General features: G+C 36.9%; 1 protein-coding gene across 1 annotated transcript in view; it reads left to right on the forward strand.

Moving 5' to 3' along the window:
* The window catches only part of LOC117327568 (polyphosphoinositide phosphatase-like), a 29,179-nt gene that overhangs the window by 12,679 nt on the left and 3,764 nt on the right, over positions 1–12,736 (forward strand). Inside the window, exons 16-22 of the mRNA XM_033884625.1 lie at positions 1,139–1,280; positions 2,003–2,061; positions 2,389–2,530; positions 2,890–2,964; positions 6,689–6,848; positions 9,148–9,239; positions 10,422–10,523. Coding sequence (XP_033740516.1) covers positions 1,139–1,280; positions 2,003–2,061; positions 2,389–2,530; positions 2,890–2,964; positions 6,689–6,848; positions 9,148–9,239; positions 10,422–10,523 — 772 coding nt within the window. The remainder of the gene's footprint in view (positions 1–1,138; positions 1,281–2,002; positions 2,062–2,388; positions 2,531–2,889; positions 2,965–6,688; positions 6,849–9,147; positions 9,240–10,421; positions 10,524–12,736) is intronic.

Below are 12,736 nucleotides of genomic sequence, written 5' to 3' on the forward strand. Positions count from 1 at the left end.
CTGTAGTGACACACTCTTTGTCATTGCTGTAGTGACACACTCTTTGTCATTGCTGTAGTGACACACTCTTTTGTCATTGCTGTAGTGACACACTCTTGTCATTGCTGTAGTGACACACTCTTTGTCATTGCTGTAGTGACACACTCCTTGTCATTGCTGTAGTGACACACTCTTTGTCATTGCTGTAGTGACACACTCTTTGTCATTGCTGTAGTGGTACACTCTTTGTCATTGCTGTAGTGGTACACTCTTTGTCATTGCTGTAGTGACACACTCTTTGTCATTGCTGTAGTGACACACACTTTGTCATTGCTGTAGTGGTACACTCTTTGTCATTGCTGTAGTGACACACACTTTGTCATTGCTGTAGTGGTACACTCTTTGTCATTGCTGTAGTGGTACACACTTTGTCATTGCTGTAGTGACACACTCTTTGTCAATGATATAGTGACACACTCTTTGTCATTGCTGTAGTGACACACTCTTTGTCATTGCTGTAGTGACACACACTTTGTCATTGCTGTAGTGGTACACTCTTTGTCATTGCTGTAGTGGTACACACTTTGTCATTGATATAGTGACACACTCTTTGTCATTGCTGTAGTGGTACACTCTTTGTCATTGCTGTAGTGACACACACTTTGTCATTGCTGTAGTGACACACTCTTTGTCAATGATATAGTGACACACTCTTTGTCTTTGCTGTAGTGGTACACTCTTTGTCATTGCTGTAGTGACACACACTTTGTCATTGCTGTAGTGGCACACTCTTTGTCATTGATACAGTGACACACTCCTTGTCATGGTCCCAGTGACACACTCAATTTCATTCAAACAACTCCTTAATTAGTCTTCATAGCCCATGAGACCTGATATTGCACCTCAGATGAAATCTACCAAGTGTGTTTCAATAAATGACTTTGACAAGGTAACAGGGGTCAAATTTGCTAAACTCTTTCACTGACAACTTTTCACTAACCATGAGACCCAAAAATCTGATATTGGGCTGTAGTATGCTAAAATGAAGGTCTACAGAATTTATTTCTTTTATATAATTTTATATTTGAATAAAGTGACAATCTGCATAGCTTCAACATAAGTGACCTCTAAAAGCTCTTTAATATGGCTTTCCTTATAGATCTTGAAAAACAGCAGGCCACCAATGTTTTCCTGGGTGTATTTGAGCCAGTGGAAGGAAAGCCAAACATATGGGAATTACCAACAGATTTCTACCTCCATAATAAGGATTTCGGGGCCAAACTGACTCAGATACGGAGGAGGTAATTATCTAATGTGATCCCTGTCGGTAGAAGTGGATTTTCATGTTAATAAGAGAAAAATTCAAAATCAGTAAGTGAAAAAATCTGACAGTGCCTGAAGAGATGTCAACACCAATGTGTATGATGTGCTGTGTAGTATTTGCCTGGCATGTATAAATTGTTGCAAAACATGTCTGAGTGGTATCTGATAAATTTGTATAAGATAAAAGAAATATTTTTTGCGTTGCAATGCGTTGAAAAAGTATTTTCAATATTTTGAGACAAATTACAGAGGCAATATATGTGGCCTTTGTATATCAAGTGCACATTTCTAAACAAATACAAGATTAGGAGACATGAATTTGTCATATTATTTCATAGGGTAATAAATTTACCTCTAAATCTTAAATAAGTATTGTATTTATTTTAAATTTGATAAATAATTACGACAATACCTCCTGAGACATCTCTACTTTTCCTAAACAGGTAGTTACCTGCCTGTTAATGTTTGTAACTTTTTCTTTTATATCTTATCCTGCAAATAATGTTACCTTTATAGGGTAACAATGCATGCCTGTTCTCATTACCTATGTAAGCTGATAACACATACTTTAGAAAATATATTTATTTAAAGAGTTTCCTAATTTTTGAACTGAAACATTTAATTACAATTTTGATATAGTGGTATTTATTAATAATTTAATTCAAGTGTTACATGCTAGTTTTGTTTATCTGATTGACAGTTACTCACAGTGGTGGGAGGTGCCGGTTTACAGAAGCTTACCGTTGCCATGGAAACAAGGTAACAGATGCATCCTTACCATATATTTATAACTATGACTGTATTAAAACAGATTGTCCTGATGCTAAAGAGGTGTAAAGAGAGGGAATGTTCAGAAATATTTTATTTCTATTTTTTTCTTACTATCATTGCATGTACTGTATGCCATTTGAGTTTGGTCTGATTTGTATATATTCTTAGGACTCTGTCATCAGATGATTAATTCCAAGATCCAAGGTCAAATTTAAAAGTGATTTAGGGTTATACCTGTATATGACAGTTCACATATCCATAAATAACTGAAGTGAGATTTTGATGGGGCTATAGTATAATATATTTGTGACTCAGTGTCCAAACCACAGACGTCTGAGGTAGTATGTGTGGACCAAGTTGAGGAGAAAGTGAACCTGTTTGAGGAGTACTACCGCACTACGGAACTGACCTTCTTCCAAGACATCTTTACACATTCTCTCTACCCAACATTCTCCAAGTATGTATAAAGCATTTTAACACAGTTGCACTTCTCTAGCGGCTGTTATACAAGTCTATGATGGAAGGATATTTTTGAAAATATTTGTGTTGTCTGACAGACAGGTCAGAATGAAACCTTGAAAGTAAAAACAGTGCCCTGTCAGATCTTGAAATGAAGTGCAATGACATGTTTGATTTTAATTACCTGATATGCCCTGAAACATTTCTTACCTATGAAGCAAAATACAGTATTTATACAGTTTATGAGATATTCTTTAGATCCACAAATCTGTTTCATCAGGAAAAGAAAAGAAAGATCTGAGCACGATATACATAATACTATATACCTTGTAAAGTACAGTTGTATTGGTTTTACAGGGATGTTAAGCCTCGGACAGCCAAGGTGGAGAGTCCCTTTACCAGGAGAGTTCAGCCTGAAAGGGAGAACACTGTGTAAGGAGAAACTGTGTTGTCCGTTAGCTCGAGACAATTTTGTTTTTCTTGTTGTAAATAAATATCATAGAATTTAAAATCACAAACAGTCTGTTTGGATTTCTGAACTTTTCAATATGGGAAATAGTAGTAAGTCTTCAATAAATTTCAACTACATGTAGTTAGATAAGACTGAATGGATTTTGACCAAATTTTGTGAGAAGCATCCTATAAGGGAGGGGGAACAGTTAGTTGCATAAATGGGGCCTCTGGTCCCCTCTAGGGGCTGGAGGGTTTGGGCCCAATTAGTGAAGTAAAGATAAGTCCTTTAAATCACTACTATAGTCATAAAAGACTTAATGGATTATGACAAATTTGGTCAGGAGCACTCTCGGAGAGAAGCAGATTTTGCATAATTGGTGAATCTGATCCCCCAGCGTCGGAGGGTCTGACCCAGTAGGGCAAATGGAGAAAATCCTTTAAATCACTACTAGTCATAAAGGACTAATTTGAGATGGATTTTGAAAACATTTGGGCTTTGAACCTTCTTTGAAACCCGAAAGATAAATGTTAGTTAAAGGAAAGTGAAAGTGTTAACTCTAATGTATGGTACTGAGAGACTGATCCCTAAAAGGGAAAAGTGTTTTTTTAGATTATTAAAAAATTAATATAACTTACAGTTTGCCTGATACCAGATAATCACTGAAATATCCAGGTGAGCAATGCAGACCACATGGGCCTCTCTTTTCTGATCAATATCACTGGCTTATTTATGCAAGACCACACCTTTTTGAAACACATACTGGAAACCACCTTCTTTTTGTGCAGTTTTTTTATTCAGTATTTTCAATGACCTATTTAACATCTGTTATCATGTCCACAGGCTGTATTCAGGCAGAGTAAGGAGGTAGTCTTTATCCCTTATCTCTTAATAAGTTAGAAATCCTATCTGTATGTTAGGACAGGACAGCTCCCTAGAACTGGCGGACATGGAATCTAAGGTAGACTTGACTGTCTGCAGGAAGTTCTTTTCAGTCCTATTATAGCAATCTGTGTAATTATGAACAATTAACTACCTTTGTCTATATCTGTCCACAGCCAGGAAGTTAATCCAAATATCAGTGGCAAGGATTCTGCCTCCTCAACCACCTCAACAGGATCTGAGTCCAGTGAAAGTAGCTCAGATGAGGTAGAGTTACTATACATTGATATCTCCAGCTCCCAGTCGGACTCATCTGCCGACTGTGAGGGATCACAGGTGCGTATCAGAACATTTGACTCAACAGTTCATCGTTGTTAGAAGTTATCCTATGAAATTAATCCAAATAAATATTTTTGGAAAGAAATTGAAATGTTACCGAAACAAAAGATACCACCACAGCAATATTTACTGCTGATTATGCACATGATCAGTAAATAAGCCCTCCTCAAACTTTAGTACTAAACTTTGCACTTGGTGTAGGGGCTTATTAGAGGATAAATACGATCATCATACAATTTATCTTGAATTGCTGACGACAGATAAATGACTCATATTTCCCAGTCTACATCAAGATTGACATATTTTTAGTATCTAGTAGAACTTGTATAACATTTTAATTATCCTAGATACATATACCCTGTAAGGAAGATTTTAATAACCGTTATCACATGGAAGTGAACAAAATCATAAGGGCTTCCTTCATAAGGAAGTGTTTTAAAGTAACTGTTGAGTCTAGTACACTTGTAGAGTTTGGACAGTTCTTCAAGAATCAATAGCATGATTAAGTGTTAGTATGAAATTCAGTAATTTTCTTTTGTTACAGTAATTTATTAATACTTCTGAATCATTCCATGCATTAAGGCACTTTTCCCTTCAGACAAATAAGGCTGTATGGTTCTACCAACATTTGATAACTATTATACATGACATACATGTACATAAAACTTTTATTCAATCTTATGAATGAATATTTGTAGAACCTACATAAGAAGAAAGATCTGGAGACAAAAAGTGACTACGGCATTGATCTCGGTGAACCACGCACTTACGACATGAACAAGTATAAAAGGTGATGTTTCAGGAATTCACGATTAACATGTAGAACATGAAAAGTTTAACATGTTGTATCTCAGATATGAACAAGAGTACAGTGTATTTTATCAGACGTGAACAAGTTTTACATGTAGTATATTGGATATGAACCAGAGTATTGGTATTGCATCAGACACAAACATGTATTAGAAGTAGCGCTAATGAAGTTTCCACTGATATGAACAGAGAAATTGGCGCAAGCTTAATATTGATTCATTTACAGTAAAACACGGTTATAATGAATCCCAGGGGACCAACTGAATCAGTTCATTATATTGATAGTTCGTATTACGTGTATTACGAATTTTATTGTTTTTTCCTAAAAACGTCGCTATATCGAGACCGCCTTGGGAAATTACCTGATGTAAGTAAAGCAGTACTTTTTATCACCAAGACTTGTTGTTATAAGATTCAACCGACAATTTCTTTTATGAATTTATGAAACACTTATAATAGCATGTAGGTTAGTAGTGCCGATATGTTCAGTATTACAAACGGAACTTAGCTCTTAAAAAAATGTCGGCGTTTGCCACAAATCGACGAAAATTATACTTCGAGTTATTCGAACATTTCAAGTAGGATTTTTATTGTTGGGACCAAATTTTTACTTCGTATTATCCGAGTTTTTCGAGTTATCCGAATTCGAATTATCCGAGTTTTTTTTACTAAGATAAAGAGAGAATTCGGCCGGGACCGGCGAGGTACTTCGAGTTAAGCGGGGTATTCGAGTTATCCGAGTTCGAGTTAACGAAGTTCCACTGTAGTAGTTAGTTTTTAATAAATTACAACTAGTTATAGGGATTGAATTGATTTTGACCAAATTTTGTGAGAAGTATCCTTTAAGGGAGGGGGAACAGCTAGTTGCATAAATGGGGCCTCTGGTCCCCTCTAGGGGCTTGAGGGTTTGGGCCCAATTAGTGAAGTAAAGATAAGTCCTTTAAATCACTACTAGTCATAAAAGACTTAATGGATTATGACAAATTTGGTCAGGAGCACTCTTGGAGAGAAGCAGATTTTACATAATTGGTGAATCTGATCCCCCAGCGTCGGAGGGTCTGACCCAGTAGGGCAAATGGAGAAAATCCTTTAAATCACTACTAGTCATAAAGGACTAATTTGAGATGGATTTTGAACACATTTGGGCTTTGAACCTTCTTTGAAACCCGAAAGATAAATGTTAGTTAAAGGAAAGTGAAAGTGTTAACTCTAATGTATGGTACTGAGAGACTGATCCCTAAAAGGGAAAAGTGTTTTTTTAGATTATTAAAAAATTAATATAACTTACAGTTTGCCTGATACCAGATAATCACTGAAATATCCAGTTGAGCAGTGCAGGCCACATGGGCCTCTTGTTTCAATATCACTTGCTTTTTTATGCAAGATCACGCCTTTTTGAAAAACATTTTTGTGCAGTTTTTTTTTTATTCAGTTTTTTCAATGACATATTTAACATCTGTTATCTGTATTCAGGCAGAGTAAGGAGGTAGTCTTTATCCCTTATCTCTTAATGAGTTAGAAATCCTATCTGTATGTTAGGACAGGACAGCTCCCTAGAACTGGTGGACATGGAATCTAGGGTAGACTAGACTGTCTGCAGGAAGTTCTTTTCAGTCCTATAGCAATCTGTGTAATTATGAACAATTAACTACCTTTGTCTATATCTGTCCACAGCCAGGAAGTTAATCCAAATATCAGTGGCAAGGATTCTACCTCCTCAACCACCTCAACAGGATCTGAGTCCAGTGAAAGTAGCTCAGATGAGGTAGAGTTACTATACATTGATATCTCCAGCTCCCAGTCGGACTCATCTGCCGACTGTGAGGGATCACAGGTGCGTATCAGAACATTTGACTCAACAGTTCATCGTTGTTAGAAGTTATCCTATGAAATTAATCCAAATAAATATTTTTGGAAAGAAATTGAAATGTTACCGAAACAAAAGATACCACCACAGCAATATTTACTGCTGATTATGCACATGATCAGTAAATAAGCCCTCCTCAAACTTTAGTACTAAACTTTGCACTTGGTGTAGGGGCTTATTAGAGGATAAATACGATCATCATACAATTTATCTTGAATTGCTGACGACAGATTAAGGACTCATATTTCCCAGTCTACATCAAGATTGACATATTTTTAGTATCTAGTAGAACTTGTATAACATTTTGATTATCCTAGATACATATACCCTGTAAGGAAGATTTTAATAACCGTTATCACATGGAAGTGAACAAAATCATAAGGGCTTCCTTCATAAGGAAGTGTTTTAAAGTAACTGTTGAGTCTAGTACACTTGTAGAGTTTGGACAGTTCTTCAAGAATCAATAGCATGATTATAAGACTCTTTCATATGTGTATATGTAGGATAGGGACATTCCACCCGAGGGGTCACAAAATGTGGTGAAACCCGAGGCTTGCCGAGGGTTTTACCACATTTTGTGATCCCGAGGATGGAATATCCCTATCCTACATACACACATAATGAAAGAGTCTTTTTCTCTCATATCATTACCGAATTTCTGGCGAAAGTGTCCCTCAGCCATCCATTTTCTTCAATTTTTTAAATTTCTTTATTTGACGTTTTTACTAAATATACTTGTGATATTCTGAAAGATCATACCCTATTTTTGGCAAACGATGTTTGCACAAAAATTTCATTCATTTTGTGGTTAAGTGATGAACGAATGAACAATTCGCCGATAAAAATTACCGTAACTTGACCGACTTTTACGTGGCCGTGATCAAATTGTCAACATCCGAGAAAAAGAAGTTCTATCAACAATACTGAAAGCCAACGCTGAAATGAGTTTCCCAACTTCACATATAATTTGATTTGCACCTCGACATATTTAATCATTTCACAGAACACACTGTACTTTTAAATGTCATGTCAAATTTTTTTTATAAAATACTACGTCACTGCATGACGTCACGACTGTCATTGGAATTCCATTCATAGTTCAATGAGAGTGATGTCGATCTCGATCGCCATGACGCGGCGATGTTTCGTGGCTGGTAATTTTAAATTCACTGTGATTTTGGCAACTTCGTGTGTGAACCAGCGAACAGTGACTCTATACGAGTATTCGATCTTTTCTGTGACATAGGATTATATGTGTTTAACCGGTTGTCTTGATGGAATGACGAAGGTAGGTCAGTCGATAGGCTAACGATGATCATATTGAAAGGCTAGGATGGCAGTTAGTTTTCATGGTTACTCTACACAAATATAGACTCGGAGTTACAATTGAAATAAATATTTTTTATATGAACATCGAGGGGTGTCATTTTTACCGAATGTTCGTTCATTTAAGAGCCAATTCCCAACTTCCAAATACACAGGTTACTGAGTAGGCCTAACAGTTACTGACAGTACCGTAGAGTAAACAAATTCCAGGGCCCCCTGCTGACGCAAACGGAACCATTTCATAGGTTGTGACGTTTGACATTTTCTTTTTTATATTTTTTTATGTATGGCTTTTATTTTACTTCCTGTCATTGCCAGGTGATTGTGTGTGTTTACATGTTTTTAATGACAAATGACAAATCTGTCGGGTAGGCAAGTCTGTATTGTACTGTAACTGTTACAACAGGCCTGTAGGCGTAGTCTAACTGTTTGTTACAGTAACGGAGTTATATGTTCGCTCAGATGAAATGTCTAATCGTTTAACCGTGTAGCCCTATTGATTTACTGCTGATATGATATATATTTATCTAAGAATGTATGTATTTTTATAGTTAAGTCCAACGTTTCAAAACCGACACCGACGATAAGGACTGTCGGATGTGAACACAAGCAGACGACGTTGTGAGAGTTGTCCCCCTTGAACGCAGATTAATCCGCGCGCGTGAAATGCTATGTAAGATAGATTTATCTTACATAGCTATCTTACATGGGCAAACTCTATCCAACATGGCGAGATATGAGAGAATAAGTGTTAGTATGAAATTCAGTAATTTTCTTTTGTTACAGTAATTTATTAATACTTCTGAATCATTCCATGCATTAAGGCACTTTTCCCTTCAGACAAATAAGGCTGTATGGTTCTACCAACATTTGATAACTATTATACATGACATACATGTACATATAACTTTTATTCAATCTTATGAATGAATATTTGTAGAACCTACATAAGAAGAAAGATCTGGAGACAAAAAGTGACTACGGCATTGATCTCGGTGAACCACGCACTTACGACATGAACAAGTATAAAAGGTGATGTTTCAGGAATTCACGATTAACATGTAGAACATGAAAAGTTTAACATGTTGTATCTCAGATATGAACAAGAGTACAGTGTATTTTAGCAGACACGAACAAGTTTTACATGTAGTATATTGGATATGAACCAGAGTATTGGTATTACATCAGACACAAACATGTATTAGAGGTAGCGCTAATGAAGTTTCCACTGATATGAACAGAGAAATTGGCGCAAGCTTAATATTGATTCATTTACAGTAAAACACGGTTATAATGAATCCCAGGGGACCAACTGAATCAGTTCGTTATATTGATAGTTCGTATTACGTGTATTACGAATTTTATTGTTTTTTCCTAAAAACGTCGCTATATCAGAGACCTATATAGGTCTCTGGCTGTATGAAAATATTAAGATAAAATTACAAGCAAGTACAAATTAAAAGCGATTCCATTATTTTAAGTCAGTTATAATTTTCTGCCGAAACTTTTCGTGCCAGGCAAGTGTGTACAAAGTACTAAAAGCATCTGACGTATCATTCAGAAAATTGCTTATCTCGTGTAAATAATCACTCGCCGTAGCACCACTGATTACGGAATGTTCCTCCTCTGTCTCTATTTTCTCCTCGTCGTCACTGTCCAAAATGTTCTCAATACTGACGAAATCGGTCGTGGTGACCTTTACCCCGGAAGTCTCGTTTTCACTAGCTCTTAATCGCTTGATGACAAAGCCATTGCGAAACAATGTACTGTACACACACTAATTAGACATCTAAGAATGGATTAATAACTTGACATAAACATCGACAAAACAACTCACTTTATTCAGAAGTCTTCGAAAACATAACTCACCGATTCAATAGCCGTACAAATCTATATACCCTGAAACATGCCCTCGGGTGCCTATCCATAACACGGTTTGGTGTTTCTTTTTAATCACTTGAATAAACTTTTATTGCATGGTAAAAGGGATAATTATGCCACTCTCAAACCATGGGTCTTGAAATCCCTGACACTTTAACTAGCAATAATTGATAGTCATGTAACTGTTATATGTTTTTCTATTCTTATTACTTCATATTGTTACATCATTCTAGATGGAAGATATCTTTTCCTTCAGCAACTGAAAATTTAATAATTGTTCATTATCAATATGGGAAATTTTCAAGTATTATGAAAGAATGTTCTACATTACAGATATGTGAATCTGGGTCGTGCTTGCTTGGGCAATGCTGACCTGCTAGACACTCGATATTGGACCAGGGATTGGACTCATAGGTGTAACAGGGTCATGGACATGTAAGTTTCTAGTGATAAAAAGTTACAGGTGAAAGGCTTTATACAATATGTATATCCAGGTTAACTTCTCTGGAACCCATCATATTAAATCTCTATGTTTTGTTCACATTATGTTGTAGAAAGAAAATCTGTACAGGTATATAACTTAACACAACTTGATTTACTAGACAAGAGGCCCAAAGGGCCTTAACGGTCACCTGAGATTTGAAATATTTCGGCCAACTAAATTGACCCTTTTTGGCCCCACCCATCAGTCCTAATGGGGTCAGTCTATGAAGAGTATTTGATTCTAACATATAGTAGATAAGAAGATTTTTGAAATTTCAGTCAATTTGACCCTTTTTGGCCCCGCCCACCAGCCCCTGGGGGTCAACCAGGGCCAACATGTACATAAAATCAAACTGTAATCCCATGCTGATAATTTGAACCAAGTTAGAATGAATTCCAATACAAATCCAACAAATAATAGTCAAAAATGTGATTTCCCTATATAAACTATAGTAAAGTTTACCCCCTCCCCAGGGGCAAACGTGAGACCCCAGGGTCATGAAATTCACAATTTTGGTAAAGCACCTAAAGAGCCTTCCATCTATGAAGAGTATTTGATTCTAACATATCTGAGAGTAGAGAAGAAGATTTTTGAAATTTTAGTCAATTTGACCCTTTTTGGCCCCGCCCACCAGCCCCTGGGGGTCAACCAGGGCCAACATGTACATAACATCAAACTGTCATCCCATGCTGATAATTTGAACCAAGTTAGAATGAATTCCAATAGAAATCCAACAAATAATAGTCAAAAATGTGATTTCCCTATATAAACTATAGTAAAGTTTACCCCCTACCCAGGGGCAAACCTGAGACCCCAGGGTCATGAAATTCACAATTTTGGTAAAGCACCTTAAGACCCTTCCATCTATGAAGAGTATTTGATTCTACCATATCTGAGAGTACGTAGAGAAGAAGATTTTTGAAATTTTAGTCAATTTGACTCTTTTTGGCCCCGCCCACCAGCCCCTGGGGGTCAATTAGGGCCAACATGTACATACCATCAAACTGTCATCCCATGCTGATAATTTGATACAAGTTAGAATGAATTCCAATAGAAATCCAACAAATAATAGTCAAAAATGTGATTTCCCTATATAAACTATAGTAAAGTTTACCCCCTCCCCAGGGGCAAACCTGAGACCCCAGGGTCATGAAATTCACAATTTTGGTAAAGCACCTTAAGACCCTTCCATCTATGAAGAGTATTTGATTCTACCATATCTGAGAGTAGAGAAGAAGATTTTTGAAATTTTAGTCAATTTGACCCTTTTTGGCCCCGCCCACCAGCCCCTGGGGGTCAGTTAGGGCCAACATGTACATACCATCAAACTGTCATCCCATGCTGATAATTTGATACAAGTTAGAATGAATTCCAATAGAAATCCAACAAATAATAGTCAAAAATGTGATTTCCCTATATAAACTATAGTAAAGTTTACCCCCTCCCCAGGGGCAAACCTGAGACCCCAGGGTCATGAAATTCACAATTTTGGTAAAGCACCTTAAGACCCTTCCATCTATGAAGAGTATTTGATTCTACCATATCTGAGAGTAGAGAAGAAGATTTTTGAAATTTTAGTCAATTTGACCCTTTTTGGCCCCGCCCACCAGCCCCTGGGGGTCAATTAGGGCCAACATGTACATACCATCAAACTGTCATCCCATGCTGATAATTTGAACCAAGTTAGAATGAATTCCAATAGAAATCCAACAAATAATAGTCAAAAATGTGATTTCCCTATATAAACTATAGTAAAGTTTACCCCATCCCCAGGGGCAAACGTGAGACCCCAGGGTCATGCAATTCACAATTTTGGTAAAGCACCACAAGACCCTTTCATCTATAAAGAGTGTTTGACTCCATAATATCTGAGAGTAGAGAAGAAGATTTTTGAAGTTTTAGTCAATTTGACCCTTTTTGGCCCCACCCCTCAGGCCCCTGGGGGGTCGGGACCATATAATTCACAATTTTGGTTGACCTTCAGCCATAGAAACTTTCTGCCAAATTTCATTGAATTTTGTTAAGTGGTTTTGGAGAAGAAGTCGAAAATGTAAAAAGTTTACGGACGCACGACGGACGACGCACGACGCACGACGGACGATGGACGACGACGGACAAAAGGCGATTAGAATAGGTCACTTGAGACTTCGTCTCAGGTGACCTA

The sequence above is a fragment of the Pecten maximus genome, chromosome 5 (assembly GCF_902652985.1).
Source record: "Pecten maximus chromosome 5, xPecMax1.1, whole genome shotgun sequence".
Taxonomy (NCBI): Eukaryota; Metazoa; Mollusca; class Bivalvia; order Pectinida; family Pectinidae; genus Pecten; species Pecten maximus.